General features: G+C 39.4%; 1 protein-coding gene and 1 long non-coding RNA gene across 3 annotated transcripts; one reads left to right on the top strand and one right to left on the bottom strand.

Moving 5' to 3' along the window:
* The first annotated feature begins 11762 nt into the window (after positions 1-11762).
* On the top strand, positions 11763-17738 carry LOC131014452 (uncharacterized). 2 transcript variants are annotated; one of them, XM_057942432.1, is made up of 3 exons: positions 11765-12494; positions 14691-14752; positions 15376-17738. In XM_057942432.1, exon 3 carries the CDS (start codon positions 16422-16424, stop codon positions 17523-17525), a length of 1104 nt encoding a protein of 367 aa, XP_057798415.1. In that variant the 5' UTR covers positions 11765-12494; positions 14691-14752; positions 15376-16421; the 3' UTR covers positions 17526-17738. The 2 variants fall into 2 exon arrangements, with proteins under 2 accessions (XP_057798416.1, XP_057798415.1); XM_057942433.1 differs by lacking the exon at positions 14691-14752 and having other exon boundaries at positions 11763-12494.
* Positions 12041-14683, bottom strand: LOC131014456 (uncharacterized). The gene is made up of 2 exons (XR_009098222.1): positions 13529-14683; positions 12041-13463 (listed from the first exon to the last, which is right to left on the bottom strand). It is a non-coding gene; the product is annotated as an uncharacterized LOC131014456 (long non-coding RNA).
* Positions 17739-17818: the final 80 nt, after the last annotated feature.

Here is a 17818-nt window from a genome sequence, read left to right on the forward strand (position 1 = left end):
CCATCCATCTTCGGTCTTATCATTTCTAAACTTTCCATTCGATTATTTATTTTTTTCGTTAAGTTTATAATTTTTTCCACACTGCTACTAACAATTTTACCCAGGCCAAGTCGGAACTACATCGGACTTGATCCCGTCAAAGGGTATGTAGGCAACTCTACGGAGCATGGCTCTACGGAGCTCAGTCCGACCCAAGAACTACATTTGGCTTGATCCTCGCAAGAGGTATGTAGGCAACTCTCCGGAGTGCAGCCACCAACCTCAAATCTACATGTCTCAGCCTGCGAGATACAAGCCGCTAATGATGACTCACCTACACGGACAACGTCAACCTGGATCTATAAGGGAGAAATCATCATCACAACATAGAGTCCAAGACCTTTGATCTCTAGCCATCCAGTCAAAGGAACCACCCAGCTTGGAACAATCAACGAGATAGCCACAATTGGTAGAAATCAGTACGACCCAAATCTAATGAATTCCAACTTGCTTCGACTTCAATTATTGTGTTTGGACAATTCAGAGCCAATAACTCTACAATTAGAAGATTTTGATTGTTAAAAATACTCCCAAGTCGACATGTTGCATGAAACTATATAATCAGTTAGCACTCCAAGGTGGGACACAACTCGCCCAAGTCAAACGCAAATGACAAGTTGGCTAATATCAGTCGATTCCAACTTGGACAACCAAACGAAATCAAAGTCCAGCCTGGCCTTGTTCAAATACAATAAATTTTCGACAAATGGGTCAGCTGGAGTAGTTTAAAAATTCACCTAATTCGAAACTCCAAGCTGGAGCAACAAATCATTTTGACAAACGAGCCAGGCTGGAGCATAGCCTATTTGAATCGTCCCTCCTCTTTTCGCGAGCCAAGCTGGAATCAGCCCATTGGAAAATTGAATTCAACAGATTGCTTACAGGCTGGAGCAAATAGTTATGTCGACAATGAGCCAAGCTGGGGCCGTCTAAAAAAAAAAAAATCCAAGCTGGAAGATATTCACCTATTTCAAATTATCAAGCTCCAAATTTCAATAGAACAAGGGGAAAAAAAACCCCCAAGCTGGTGAAGCGCTCCAAAGCTCTACAAGCTGTATTTCGAAGAAAAAAAAAAAACTTCAAAATTGATCAATCACTCCAAGCTTATGAAGTACCAAATCCCACGTTGGCAAACCGATCCAACTTGACTCACATATTTACAAGCTGGCATTTAAAAATCCGAACTTGTCCACGCCGTCTACTTTGAAAGACTGACGTGAAACATCATTTTGAAATACTGACGTGAATTTTTCTACAAACCGATTGGTTATACCAACTGAGACAACCCGACGTTCCGAGACATTCACCTCTACGGAATAGCTATAATGACTCTCCAATTAGAAAATTCTAATTGTAGAGTGGGGGGCTAACTGTAGTGGGCAAAATTCGTCAACATGACCCGTATCCAATCAGCACTCCAGGCTGGCTCAGCAAGCCAAGCAACCTGGTCAATCCAACCCAATTAATCTTTCAAGTTGGACCAATGAGCTAAACAGCCCGGTCAATCCAGCCCGACAAATTTCAAGTCCAATTTGTCTCAATAGTCTGGTTGGATAAATCGCACTTGGCCCAAACCCATCAAGTTAGCTCGCCAATCTGGCACGACCCTAAGAGGCCCAGTCAGTCAAGCATATTGGTCCATCTAGCCCAAGAAGCTATAGATCAACTTGAATCGATAACCAGGCTGGAGGTATCACATCCGGCCCAAGGGTTACCGCCCACCTTGTTGACGAAGTCACATGACCTAGCCATCAACCCCAAAAAATATCGTTCGCCAAGCTGACACAGTCAAAGGATGAATCTTTATGATCCCGTCCAAATCGCAACAACTTGGAAGTGGAAAGCGTGGACGGATAAGGTCAGCTTGTAAAACCCTAGCGGCTGGCTGCCCTTTATATAGACAGACTGACTAGGTTACAAAGGACACGACGAAAAATCCTACTTGCTCTCTACTCCTTGAACTCTCTCTCTATTCTGCCGCCAGGCTGATTTCTCTTCCAAACCGGAACTAGCCAACTTGGCCAATCTCCGCCTCCCATATTCCATTATCACGACACACTGTCACCGTTTCCACCCTCCGACGCCGCTTACAGCCTGGAATAACCACGCACTCCAGCCTGCCTTTCTCTCTTATTTCAATTTGCTCATCATTCTATTTTTCTATTCCGCTACTGACTTGAGCGTCGGAGGCTCTACGGTCGACACCCCCACCCGGTGCTCAACCTAGGGCTCTTACGTGTTCTTGTGTTGACAGGTTGCTAGTGCCCAATCCATCCGGACGTGCAGACGTGAATTTCAATTGTAGATTTTTGCCTCTACAATTTGGTGCCCACCTTGGGGCCCTAGCAATCAAGCGAATCAACGCACTTTCCGTAGATCTCTACAAGCATCAATCATGTCTGACGGTCGCGACGGATCTGAAACTCCTGACGCACCCCACGTGGTTGCTCAAACTACTCAGGCTGACCTAGCCGCCCAGATTTCCGCACTGACTGAACAGATGAATCAGGAACGGGAGAGGTGCAAGAAGTTGGAAAAGGAGAATGCCAACTTGTATGACCGTCTCGAAGCCATGGAGCCTATCGAGATCATCGAACCTCCCGGCTTCCGAGCCCAAGTATCTTCCATGCAACCCCTGGGAGATACACCGATCACTCACAAGGACGGATCCAACCATCTCATGATGGATCCGTCATCTTCGGTAAGAAACCGCAATGTCGTTAGTAACCTGACTGATCCAGGCCGTACTACTTTGAATGCAGGAACACTCTGACAGGATGGAACAACCACCATCGGAGGACAACTCGCCCGAACCAACTTCACCACCCCGGGCATAGCAATGAGCAATGCCGTCGTAGGAGGCACACAACCTACTATACTGGGGCCCAACCTGGCGGTCGCGCCAAGCCAACCCAATCAACAGGCGGACGGACCCAGTCAGAGGGAGATTGCCCAAGAACAGTTGTTTGGGAATGAATTCTCCCAACCAACCGCGATCGGCCCGTATGCAATCAGAGACGAGGTCCTGGCAAGAAAGTTGGCCGAAATGGAGGCCCTGATCCAGCAAATTCCTGGTGTCCCGGCACCCATCCACAAAAGCTCAGAGAATTGCTACGCCGACTCGCCGTTTGTGGATGAAATTGCTCTAGTTGAAATGCCCGTCAAGTTCAACTTTCCAATCATGCAAATGTTTGATGGAACAACGGATCCGACCGACCACATAGCTCAATACAAGCAACGGATGCTCACTGCAGCAATTTCTCGTGAATTGAGGCAGGCCTGCATGTGTAAGGGGTTCGGTTCTAGTTTGACAGGACCGGCCCTCCAGTGGTACACTAACCTTCCCAATTATTCTATTTCAAGTTTTGCTCAACTAACCGATATATTTGTGCAGCAATATGCTAGTAGCAGGAAACTTGAAGAGATATCAGAGGATCTTTACGCCGTGATCCAACGACGTGACGAGTCCCTTCGAGACTACATAGGTCAATTTAACAAGGAGAAGGTGTCCATTACAAATTGCAGCACCCAGACAGCGATCACTGCCTTTCGAAAGGGTCTCCTGCCCGACTCGGACCTCTACAAAGACCTCACCAAATACCCTTGTAGAACAATGGAAGATGTCCTCGCCAAGGCATGGGCACAAATCAAGTGGGAGGAAGATCAATACAGCCATCACCGATCTTCACCAAGCAGACACACTGGATGAAAAGAGAGATACGGCAAGACTACGGCTTGCATCCTACCAGCAGAGTGTCGCCAGACACTACAACCGGCATGTTCGCACTCGGACGTTTAAGCTGGGCGATTGGTTACTCCGACGTGTATTCCAAAACACCAAGGAGATCGGAGCTTGCAAGCTGGGTCCAACCTGGGAAGGTCCATACTTGATCACCAAGGTGTTCGGCAATGGCGCTTACAAGCTGCAGGACAAAGATGGGCGTGACATTAGCAACAGCTGGAACGCCATCCATCTTCGGTCTTATCATTTCTAAACTTTCCATTCGATTATTTATTTTTTTCGTTTAGTTTATAATTTTTTCCACACTGCTACTAACAATTTTACCCAGGCCAAGTCGGAACTACATCGGACTTGATCCCGTCAAAGGGTATGTAGGCAACTCTACGGAGCATGGCTCTACGGAGCTCAGTCCGACCCAAGAACTACATTTGGCTTGATCCTCGCAAGAGGTATGTAGGCAACTCTCCGGAGTGCAGCCACCAACCTCAAATCTACATGTCTCAGCCTGCGAGATACAAGCCGCTAATGATGACTCACCTACACGGACAACGTCAACCTGGATCTATAAGGGAGAAATCATCATCACAACATAGAGTCCAAGACCTTTGATCTCTAGCCATCCAGTCAAAGGAACCACCCAGCTTGGAACAATCAACGAGATAGCCACAATTGGTAGAAATCAGTACGACCCAAATCTAATGAATTCCAACTTGCTTCGACTTCAATTATTGTGTTTGGACAATTCAGAGCCAATAACTCTACAATTAGAAGATTTTGATTGGTAAAAATACTCCCAAGTCGACATGTTGCATGAAACTATATAATCAGTTAGCACTCCAAGGTGGGACACAACTCGCCCAAGTCAAACGCAAATGACAAGTTGGCTAATATCAGTCGATTCCAACTTGGACAACCAAACGAAATCAAAGTCCAGCCTGGCCTTGTTCAAATACAATAAATTTTCGACAAATGGGTCAGCTGGAGTAGTTTAAAAATTCACCTAATTCGAAACTCCAAGCTGGAGCAACAAATCATTTTGACAAACGAGCCAGGCTGGAGCATAGCCTATTTGAATCGTCCCTCCTCTTTTCGCGAGCCAAGCTGGAATCAGCCCATTGGAAAATTGAATTCAACAGATTGCGTACAGGCTGGAGCAAATAGTTATGTCGACAATGAGCCAAGCTGGGGCCGTCTAAAAAAAAAAAAAATCCAAGCTGGAAGATATTCACCTATTTCAAATTATCAAGCTCCAAATTTCAATAGAACAAGGGGAAAAAAAACCCCCAAGCTGGTGAAGCGCTCCAAAGCTCTACAAGCTGTATTTCGAAGAAAAAAAAAACTTCAAAATTGATCAATCACTCCAAGCTTATGAAGTACCAAATCCCACGTTGGCAAACCGATCCAACTTGACTCACATATTTACAAGCTGGCATTTAAAAATCCGAACTTGTCCACGCCGTCTACTTTGAAAGACTGACGTGAAACATCATTTTGAAAGACTGACGTGAATTTTTCTACAAACCGATTGGTTATACCAACTGAGACAACCCGACGTTCCGAGACATTCACCTCTACGGAATAGCTATAATGACTCTCCAATTAGAAAATTCTAATTGTAGAGTGGGGGGCTAACTGTAGTGGGCAAAATTCGTCAACATGACCCGTATCCAATCAGCACTCCAGGCTGGCTCAGCAAGCCAAGCAACCTGGTCAATCCAACCTAATTAATCTTTCAAGTTGGACCAATGAGCTAAACAGCCCGGTCAATCCAGCCCGACAAATTTCAAGTCCAATTTGTCTCAATAGTCCGGTTGGATAAATCGCACTTGGCCCAAACCCATCAAGTTAGCTCGCCAATCTGGCACGACCCTAAGAGGCCCAGTCAGTCAAGCATATTGGTCCATCTAGCCCAAGAAGCTATAGATCAACTTGAATCGATAACCAGGCTGGAGGTATCACATCCGGCCCAAGGGTTACCGCCCACCTTGTTGACGAAGTCACATGACCTAGCCATCAACCCCAAAAAATATCGTTCGCCAAGCTGACACAGTCAAATGATGAATCTTTATGATCCCGTCCAAATCGCAACAACTTGGAAGTGGAAAGCGTGGACGGATAAGGTCAGCTTGTAAAACCCTAGCGGCTGGCTGCCCTTTATATAGACAGACTGACTAGGTTACAAAGGACACGACGAAAAATCCTACTTGCTCTCTACTCCTTGAACTCTCTCTCTATTCTGCCGCCAGGCTGATTTCTTTTCCAAACCGGAACTAGCCAACTTGGCCTATCTCCGCCTCCCATATTCCATTATCACGACACATTGTCACCGTTTCCACCCTCCGACGCCGCTTACAGCCTGGAATAACCACGCACTCCAGCCTGCCTTTCTCTCTTATTTCAATTTGCTCATCATTCTATTTTTCTATTCCGCTACTAACTTGAGCGTCGGAGGCTCTACGGTCGACACCCCCACCCGGTGCTCAACCTAGGGCTCTTACGTGTTCTTGTGTTGACAGGTTGCTAGTGCCCAATCCATCCGGACGTGCAGACGTCAATTTCAATTGTAGATTTTTGCCTCTACAAGCCTTAATTAGTTTAATGGCGAGCATGCGGAATAGATGACCAGTCGAATTTACTACTGTACCCCGACTGTAATGCCTATAAATACCTACGATGATGAAATAAAACACACGCTCTCTCTTTTACTGCTTTAAGAACTCTTCTCTTTCCTTTCTCTCTAGAGTTTGAACTAATAAAATTACATATATAAATAAAATATATAAATTGTTAGAGTTATGTTTGTTAGATAGTTGACAATTGGAGTCATGGTTGAATATAATTTCATATTTGATGATGCTCTCTCAAACTCTAGATGAGATGATGCTCAAAACTCCAGACGAGATGATGCTCTTTCAAGTTTTAGACGAGATGATTCTCTTTCAAGTTTCAGACAAGATAATGCTCAGAAGTTAGAGGTGATCTGTCAAGTTTGCGACGAGATGATGCCCACAACTTGGTTGGTCTTAAAACTCCAAATGATACGATGTTGATAAATCAGTTATGGTCTTTTAAATATCAGGCGAGATTATTTTCATAATTAGTTATGCTTTTAGAAGTTCGGAATTATATGATACTCACAATTCAATTATGATTTTTCAAACTCCATATAAAATTATGGTCAAAAGGCAAAATAAATAAATAAAAAATGAACAAAATTAATAAATCTTGTAACAACAAATGCAACAAATCAATCCTCCATCATACCTATGTTAAATTTATATGTATTTCTACTCTTTTTTTTTTCTTACGCGTCAACTTTTTATAAAATTTCATATGAAAACTAATGGGTATTTTTATGATCTCAACAAAATTAATAATTTAATTGCTAAAAGTTGTTGAGATTAATATAATTTAAAATGTATTACTAATTTAATTTAATTAATTATATAAATAATTTACATAAAAAATTATTTTATATAATTATAATAAGAATAACATAAAATATATAAATTATAAGAAAATATGTACCCGTCGAATTTCGACGGGTAATACGAGATTAATATAGACTAGGTCCAGTATTCGCGATAATTTGATGTTGTCCTTTTTATGGATTGGTGTTGTTTTCTTATGATAAGATAATATTTATATATATTTATTAATCGTATTCATATAATATTATTATTGTTTTTAAGTTTTTTATTATTGATTCATTCCTAGTCAGGGTATCGACCGTATCGTGTGCAAATTCGAACGAAATCTCAACTTTGTGTGTATGTTGTGCTCGTAATCTGGTGATGCACAAGTCACGTCGCGATCGTGCATGTTGTGTTTGTACAAATTTTGTCGTATTTATGTCCATGTCACTGGTGTTTGTATTCTTAATTGAGTTTATAAATTCTTTACTCCTAAATTGTTTATAAGCTTTAAAAATAAGTTGCTCTCTAAAAAGTAGTAAGTCCATTAATTCACTCCATTTTCATGATCTTATATGCAATAATATACATTATTCGATTATAATTTGTTATTTATCATATAACATTTTAAGTTTATCTCTCTTCGATTTCGTTCTCTACAAATATCTTTTTCCTTTAGCAAAAAAAATTTCTTGGGCAAAATTTTTTCTCTTTAATTATCCAAAACACTTTAATCATTTATATAAGTCTTGAAACATGTTTAAAATATTGAAATATAAGCTCTCTAGGTAAGCAAGTACCCTGAATGGCGAGGTTTTGTAAAGAGGCGACATAATTAAAGTTGAGGGATCGAAGAGGTAATATATTTGAATACTATGACAAAAAACGTAAGTCGATCTCCCACGAAGCAGGAAAATAAAGAAAAAAGTCTTGAAAGAAAAGTCGAAAACCAAATTAATAAACAAGTGGGTCAAATCCTTCGCGTCATCTTATCTGGTTGACAAATAGGGTTTTGGTGGAGGATGGCCATTTTTCCAGGTTGCTTGAAATCAAAGGTGCAGCCATGCGCCTCCGGATGCCGATGCGAACTGCAGAAAGCGGCCCCACAGCGGCACTCAAACCCTAACAATCCCAGTTTTCTCCTGCACGCACTGCATCTGCCTTTTGACGATGGAATTTGAATTGGAATTGATGATACCTCATTATTTTCTTTTGCGACCGCCTTCTTCAAATCATCGGCTAATTGGCTTTTGGCGATTATTTCTTTGAGGCGCTCGTTATTGCACTTGGAGCAGAGGCCTCCATTCTCAGCCGTACCGAAGAAGCCGCAACCGCCACCGCAGAGGCTCATGCTTCCAATGGCGAATTAAATCTACTTTGCCTTGCCTTGCCTTGAGATTTGGGACGATTGATTATTGACTGTGGATTACTCAGTTTTGTTGGTATAGATATATATAGAGATACACACAGCAGAATCGTGCAACTAATTAAATTTCATCTTTGATTTGATTTCGGAATGGAAATTACTAACTACAAATAATTCAACTCCATATCTATAACTAATTGTTACCTTTTTTATTGCATCGAGATAATACTAATAATAATAATAATAATAATAAATATTCGATCTTTTGAAAATTTATTTATCCAATGAGAAATAAATCATGGTAATCCATTAAGTGGTTGATACCAAGAATATTTGGATCAACTTGTTTTACTTCAATTTATTTTATAGTGTTCCTTTCAACAAAAATTATTCGTTGCCTAGACTTAACAAAAATTGTTCGTTAGTGTTTGTTTTAATAAATAAATATTTTATTTTATCTTTTCATAATTATAAGTATATTTTATATACTCCCTCCGTCCATGAAAAAACTTCATAGGAGGGAGTGACACGAGTTTTTTTTAAAAAAGGTTGTTGAGTGTATTGAGAGTGAAGAAAAAGTTATTTAGTGTATTGAGAGTGGTGAAAAGTGTTATGATTAATATTCGAAGTTGTGAAAAAGTGAAAAGTAAATAATTATAAGTGCTGAGGTATAGTCCAAAAATAGGTAGGAAGTTTTTAGGTGGACATCCCAAAAAGGAAATATAGGAAGTTTTTTCGTGGATGGAAGGAGTATAAAAAAAATGTTATTTAATTTGTAGGAGACAGTCCATGCATAAGAACATCCACAGTGGTGACTCGATCCAGCTTACTCGAGTAAACTGGAGATCGAGTCACCCACTGCAGCCCCCCATGACTCGAGCATTACTCGATAAATCGAGTATGACTCGATGGCTTATATTGAAAGGTGCGTGTCTTCATGCACTGTTATATATATATATAGGGGAGGGCTATAATAAAAATATATTTTATTGTATAAAATAGGAACCATTTTCAACCCTTAATTAGATCTCATCACCTTGTTGGATGAATTCATGATCCTGAGTTCGAATCTCATAGGTAGCAAAAAAATTATTTTTCGTAATTCATACATTTATACAGTGAATTCATACGTGTTCTATATAAATTTCATACATTTTTGTTGGTTTGTAATTTTTATTTTAAGAGCTGTTTTTACTGTATCACTTCCATATATATATATATATATATATATATATATATATATATATATATTATATATGCAAAAGTCCTATTGAAAAGCTTAAATATTTTGAGAAGCGAGAAGCAATCATATCCATCTAAATATCAAGATCTGACGGTTCCAATTATACTACCAAATCTACCGTTCATCTCAAATTAAGGGTATTATTGACTCTCTTTTTTTCAAGCATAATATGATTAGGGATGGCAATGGATCCTGGACCCGGTCCAGATCCGCAGATCCAGATCATTTTTACAGGATCTGGACCTTGTAAAAAATGGATCCAATGGATCTGGATTACTCTTAAGATTTGCGGATCTGGATCTGGAGCAAAAGTTTTGAGATCCAGATCCGGCCCACGGATCCGGTTATATATAAAAAATATATATATTTTATTTTATTTTTATCAAAGTCTACCTTAAAGATCTATTACTAATCTAAACATCTATTTTCATAAATAATGTATATAATTCTATTAAAAATAATATTTTATTTTATCTTAATTTAAATTTTAGTTGTTGTTATTATTATTATTATTATTATTATTATTATTATTATATCTTTTATTTATATTGATAATATTGTTTTTTTTTCAATGTAAAAATGGAAGACACATTGTTCCACTGTTACTAAATATTGTGATGAAGATAGAGATAAAATTGATTGTAATGATATGATAATTAATTTTTCATCCCTTTTTATATATACAATTAAAATAAGTGTGTATCTACTAATATATTATTTAGTACTTGAATATCATATTCTTACTTATTATGAAATTTTATACTAATATTTTTATATAGGTTATGATTTAATATTTATTTTTAAATAATTGTTGATACTCTAGACAAAATTCGATTTTTTTTAGTTAATTCAAAATTTATAAATGTTTTAAAAGAGTAAAAAGTATGGATCTGGACCCGAGACCCTGTGGATCTAATGGATCTGGGTCTGGATCTTATTTTTTTGGATCCAATGGATCTGGACCGGATCTGGACCTAAGTAAGAAAATTCGGATCTGGATCTGGACCAAGCAGGATCCGGTCCAGATCCGGCCCATTGCCATCCCTAAATATGATGTAACCGAATTTCATGGCATTATTTTTAGGAGATTCGGTTCAAGCATTAAATTTGGTAACTTGTATCTTGTAAACAATAGCATTAAAAAATTAATTTTATTAGCATTAAATTCTACTATTGTGTTGTCAAAGAATAAATTATGATTTTTGTATTGTAAATCGTTGTGACAATTTTTTTTTCCACAGTTGTGTTGAACTTTAATGTATACAACTTTTTCGGAGCTAGGTTCATTGCTTATAACATGTATGTTCGTTAAAAGTTTTATATGAACAAATAGGTATATCCTTTGAATTTTAATGAACAAATTTCATTTTATAGATAAGCATATCTCAATTTTTTCAATAAAATCTCAAAATGTGATATAGGAAATTTTCCATATTCGATCTGCAGAATGAAGACTGCATTACTTGTGAAAATTAGATGAACATACAAAACACTTTTCTTGAACTCTTCATTTATTTTATAAATTACTCTGAACATTGATATACATCCGATGAATGTTGACACATATTTCAATGAACAAAACAAAGGAAATAGCAACTCCCTCGTCTTTTTCTTTTTCCTCTTGATCAATTCGGACACAGTACATCAGCTACACCACCAACCCAGCATCAAAGCCAATAAGCCATACCCAGATACAGAAAGAACTCACATCAGCCACCCTATATTTGCATTTCATCCAACAAGCATCATCAGTTAAAAAATATAGAATATATAAATGAGTATATATGCTTAAGGGGACTTAGCATGTAGTAGCCCGCTCTTTTATTTATGATAAAAACTAGTAAATGCAATTTTTATAAATGAATCCAGTTTATGGTCCTGATTTTTTTTTTCTTCAGAAACAGAGTTATTATTTTAGCTTTATATATATATATTTTTTTACGTATGAGAAAAACGCGACGAGGATTATTGAGCCATTCAATAATCTATTATCCAGTTTAATAACTGACTTAGCAAAGTCAAGTGATTAATTTATATGCGATAGAAATATTATTTCTATTATTTACTAGAAGTCGAGAAATTATTCCGACTGCAACGCAGATTAAATATACGGATTTAATCTAGATATTAAATGGCTTGTGAAGTGAATTAAATCTACTTATTTAATTTATACATGAATAATGAGCATAAGCCAATATTTGATTGCAAACACGCGATTAAATAGTAGATGCACTGAGTAACCAAGACACAAAGATTTATTATTATTTACAATTAGAACTTCAACCACCACTATCAATCAATGCAGTAATTGATTTTTTTTCTGAGTACAAGAAGAAATCTTTGCATATAAGCTCACCACTGGCAGCAAGAGTGACGCAGTACATTTGGGTAAAAAAATAAAACTCTCGAATTTGCTGGCTTTAGGAGGAAGATCATGCTTAAGACAATCATCTTCCACTATCTAATTATTTATCAACCACTACCTCCACTTAACAAAAATGAGACCTACGCACTAGCCTGCACCACCACCCTTTTTCTCCACCAAACTTTCCACTTACTTCATTCCTTCTCTCATACACCAAGCACCAGAAAGGGAGATGAAGTTCCTGCTGCCAACTGCCAAGTATCGAGAGTTTCTTCTCCATTGAATTCATTATCAACAACAGCAGCTACCAACACAAAATACTCAAGGTAATTTGATATCCCAAATATTCAACTCAGTTTGCATCCATATCTAGCATATCACAGTTCATCTACATCAAATAGCCTAGATATTTCGTACAATAGAAAGTATAAACTTCACAAACAGGCTGCACTCTAGAACAACAAGCATATGAGTTTATGCAAAACAAAGAAAGAATACACCTTAGCTCATAATCCAACACAGGGCTCATTGACGAGCATATAACAACGCTGTTATTCATTTAGCACAGTAGCAAAATTTCCACGGCTTATAAACGGAATTAGGAAAAACCACAACTCCTCGTATTAAACTTTCACATCATAAGCAAATGAATCAAGATACAATAGTAGAATGAAACTAGAGAACTTAGCTTAAGAAATAGGGCCGATTGCCCTGCTCTGAATCGGGATTTAACGGCGCCGAGGAGTAGGCGAGGCGACACCCTTCGCCGGGAACAGCGACAGCAACGGCGAAGCCGGCCTTCCAGTAGCAGCAGCGGCGGTGGCGTGGCACAAATCGAACCCCGTCGACCTCGGAGAACAACGAAGGCGGACTTTACCTGGTCGCCGGAGGAACGCGAAGGAGATGGCGGCGATTCGTGGAGGAGAACGAAACCGGCAGTCAGTTGCCGGATTTACAGAGCCACGGCGACCAGCCATCAGATTCTGATGGAGACGCGGTGCAGCGGCGACCTGGTATTTGACGATTAGGGCTCGCCCTTCCACTCTCTTCTTCCCGAACACGGATTTGAGGCCGAGACACCAAGTTTGGAGGGGGGACGACAACTAGCGGTCGCCGGACTTACAGAAACGGCGGAGGATTCGATCTCAGGGAAAGCTAGGGCTCCTCCTCTCAGTCGAGTTTGAGAGGTAAATCGAGAGAGAGGAGATGAGGGAGCAGACCGACGTCGGGGTTCTGAGCAACGCCGGCCTCGCCGGCGGCTGGAATGGTCAGAGTACGGAGCGGCGACGGCAGATCTGCGGGAGACAGATCGGGTGAGAAATTGAGAGAGGGAAGTAGATGGAGAGAGAGAGAAATGGACCAGGGGCGATGTCCTCGGCTGGCCGTCGTTCTCGCCGGAGCCGTTCGCGGCGGAGCTCGCGTAGAGCGGGCGAGAGAGAGAGATGTCTTGAGCGGCGACTGTTTGAAAAAGAATAGATAGAGAAAGGCGTGAATTGCTTGAGAGAGAGTGGAGCGTGTTCTGCTGGGAGAAGAAGAGAGAACCGACTTGGAGGAAAAGAAATTGGGCTTTAGTTAATTAATTGAAGTTGGGCCTCTTTTGTTAATTCAATTGGGCTTTTAGCATTTATTTACATTGGGCCGGGTTATTTCTTTATTTTGGGCCGAGTCTTGGGCCGATTTTTAATAAGTGATGGGCCGATTTTTTTAAATGGAATTTGGGCCTCATCATTTATTTTAATTGGGCTTTTATCTTTTAAAAGATTGAGCTTGTGTTTAAATGGTATTGGGCTTTGGCTATGGGCCGATTTTATTAAAGTCTTTGGACCGATTTTATTAAAGTCTTTGGGCCCTGATTTAAATTGAAACATTGGGCTTATGTTTTTTTTTAAAGAAATGGGCTATCTTATTATTTAACTGGGCTGGAGTTCAAAGAAAAATGGATACTTATTAATTAGACTATTTATTTAGTTTAATTAATTATTTTTCTCAAAAGATGATTTACATAATAATAATATTGTATTATTATTATGTGCATATTTTAAGTAAATTACTTATTATATGCTAAGCATGACATGAAATTGCATTTTTACTTGCAATAAAAGTATTTAATTGGTTTTAATTATAAATCCAATTATTAAAGAAAGACGAGTAAGAATATTGTTGGTGTTCTTAACTCAAGAGAAATGTTTTCAATTATTTATTAAATTTTGAAAAGCCCGATAATTTTTATGAGATCACACCTCGATTAAAGCCGAGTTAGTTCTTTATTTCGATCGAGTACAAATACGAGATCTATTTTACAATTAGAATATTCCGATGGGAAATGAAGAATCACAGCTCTATTCGACCGCGTTAGACGAGAATTAGTTAAATCTATTAACAATGATTAATAGTAGAATTCCCGATTATCGCTCAGAATGTTAGTTCATGCATACAAGATTCATGCACAGTTAAATTATGCTTTCTCATTAATTGGGAATTTTCCTTGAGCCAATGTCTTATTTTATATTCTCGTGATTAAGGTCAAGCGCGAGAGTAAGAACTACTCAAGGAGTCACAGTACTTAGCAAAACTTTGCTATCAGGTGGGCAATTTCTTACGCGTAAATAAAATGCTATGCAAATGTTATGCTTTATAATGCAAATTGGATCTCCAAGTATGGTATGCTTTATTATGCTTTACGCTAAATGATTTACGCTTGATTACGCTTATTTACGCTTGAATGCTTTACGCTGATAAGTTTATGCTTATGTTTGATGCTTGCGTCTGTTGGGGGAGGCCTCCCTCAACAGTACGATGCCGTGTCCGCTGAGGAGGGCCTTCCTCACGGCGCGATGCCCGTGTCCGCTGAGAGAGGTCTCTCTCGCGGCGCGATGCCAGTATGCCAGTGTTACAGCGTCTATTGGGGGAGGCCTCCCTCAATAGTACGATGCCGTGACCGCTGAGGGAGGCTCCCCCTCACGGTGCGATGCCCGTGTTCGTTGGGGAAGGCCTTCTCCACGACACGATGAGTATTGATGATTGTTAATGATGAAGAATGCGCTCATGCTGTTTATGAATATGGAAATGTTTAATGAGCAAAGGATTTGAAAGAAACTTATGCCTCTTATGCGAAGTTGTGTTTTGTTGTTGATATTATGTTATATGCTTGGCACTGCCCACTGAGTACTCTTGTACTCAGCCCTTCGTATGTTTATGTTTGTGCAGGTTGAGTTGTGATGGGCGATGAAGTGTTGCTGAGTGGAGTTTTTGTCGAACTTAAAGTAGGCTCAGAAAGGATACATGTCTTCATACATGTATCTCAGTTATGCATTCCGCTGTAAACACTGATTATTTCAGTTACACCTTCCGTTGCAAACTCTGATAATGTTTTAGCCAAGCCCCTAAAAATGCCTTTTTCCTTTTAAGGAATATAACGCGTATACAAGTTCTTTGAGTACCCTTTTTATGCGAACTATGCATTTTCCCTTTTTAAGGAATATTTCACGCGTATTCAAGCTCTTTGAGTATTCTTTTATGCACCCCTTTCTAAACCCGCTTCTTATTTTCCCTTCCCCAGTCATGGTTTTCCCGGATTAATTATCCTTAATTAAGGCCGGTCGTGACTGAGTGGTATCAGAGCAGTTCGTTTGCTCTGAGCCTAAGAGTTTATTTAAGCCAAACTTAGAATGGATCACTAAAGTGTCTAGAGTTCAATCGACAAAGCTCAGCACTTCATCGCATCACACTCAACGAAGCAGAATGGTATGCTCTTCCAAGTTTTGAGTTAATGTTTACAAAAAGTCAGAATTATCGTAATAGCAAAGTGAGTAACTGTTAATAGTTATGTTATGTTGTTATTGAATGAAATGATTTACGCAAGTGCGATTAAGTATGCCTATGGAATGAATCCCTATGAACATAGAGCTATTAAGTTATGAGATCACCACTACGACAGAACATAGAAGCAAACATAGAAGAAATTAGATTGTATCTTTTGGTGGCTATAGTGAAGGCAGCAAGATAAGTGATACGTATAGAATAATTCTTAAGCTCATGATTTTATAGCCGCTATGAATCTCCATGACTTATGCTTAAGTATCCAATTTAGATGATGTGATATTATATGCTTAAGAATTGATATGACTCATGGATTTGAGATGCTAAGGACCCTTAAAGCTTACTACATCAATGCAGTCATTGGAGTTATGACTTGTTTACAAGTTAGAATAATTTAACCTGTACAAGAATTCTTTTGAGGCTTGTATTAGATTATGCTAGAGTGTACTTATTGGCACATCCTTGCTATCAGAATGCCGCCTAAGAGAGGACGCCCTGCGAGAAACAATAACAATCGCAGAAATCGTAACGTTGTACCCGAAGAACCACAAGATGCTCGAGGACATAACCCATTCCCTCCGCCCCCAACTAGGAGAGTCGAAGAACTCTTTTTAAGGCAAAACCCACCTACGTTTGACGGAACGAGTGAACCGGCTGAAGCTGAGATTTGGGTGCGTGCAATGGAACGCATCTTCAACTTTCTACGTTGTACTGATGAAGAGCGCCTATCTTGCGTCTCATTCCAGCTAACAGGATCAGCGGATTTCTGGTGGGAAGCACGACGAAAAATTCTGACACCTGAACAATGGGCAAGTTATACTTGGGAAGATTTTAAGACAGGATTATATGATAAATATATTCCGAAAAGCTATAGGAAGAAGAAAGAAGCTGAGTTCTACGAGTTAAAGCAAGGAAAGAAATCTGTGGTTGAATACGACAAGGAATTCTGCAACCTGTCTAGGTTTGCTCCGCAACAAGTGGACACAGATGAGAAGATGGCAGAGAAATTTTGTGCCGGTCTGCGACACGAAATTAGGATGACTCTAGCGAGCCACGGAGGACTCTCATATACGGAGTCTCTGAACAGGGCACTTGACATTGAAGCTGCAATGCCGTCAGACAAGTCAGCCCCACCATTGATCTCAACGCCAAACGACTTACTAGGAGCCTCACATACTCTCAAAAGGAAGCGCAAGTGGGACAGCAACGAAGACAATATCAATCAGACTAGTAAGAAAGTGTGGCAAGAGAAGGAACGGGCTGAACAGTTTATTCAACCAAGGTACGAGGCACAGACTAACCTCGAGCCAACTAGAGGTAACCAAGGTCAGAAAGGAATTTCACCTTGCCCAAATTGCGGTAAGATGCATAGGAGTGTTTGTCGAGCTGGGACTAACGGTTGTTACAATTGTGGCCAAAAAGGTCACTACTCCACGAAATGCCCCAACAGACAACGAGGTTCAGCAATTGGGAACATCCATACCCCCTTGCCAGCAATACGTGGACACTTGCGAAATCAGTTTCAATCACATCAGTGAAAATCTTATGGAGGCACCGCAGATATAAAAAAAAAAAATTACGTGGGAGTTTGAAGACAAAATGAAAGAGAAGTACCCGGATTGTTTTAACAGAGATATGCAAATTTCGGGACGAAATTTTTGTTAAGAGGGGTAGTATGTAGTAGCCCGCTCTTTTATTTATGATAAAAACTAGTAAATGCAATTTTTATAAATGAATCCAGTTTATGGTCCTGATTTTTTTTTTCTTCAGAAACAGAGTTATTATTTTAGCTTTATATATATATTTTTTTTTACGTATGAGAAAAACGCGA

Source organism: Salvia miltiorrhiza, chromosome 3, assembly GCF_028751815.1.
Source record: "Salvia miltiorrhiza cultivar Shanhuang (shh) chromosome 3, IMPLAD_Smil_shh, whole genome shotgun sequence".
Taxonomy (NCBI): domain Eukaryota; kingdom Viridiplantae; phylum Streptophyta; class Magnoliopsida; order Lamiales; family Lamiaceae; genus Salvia; species Salvia miltiorrhiza.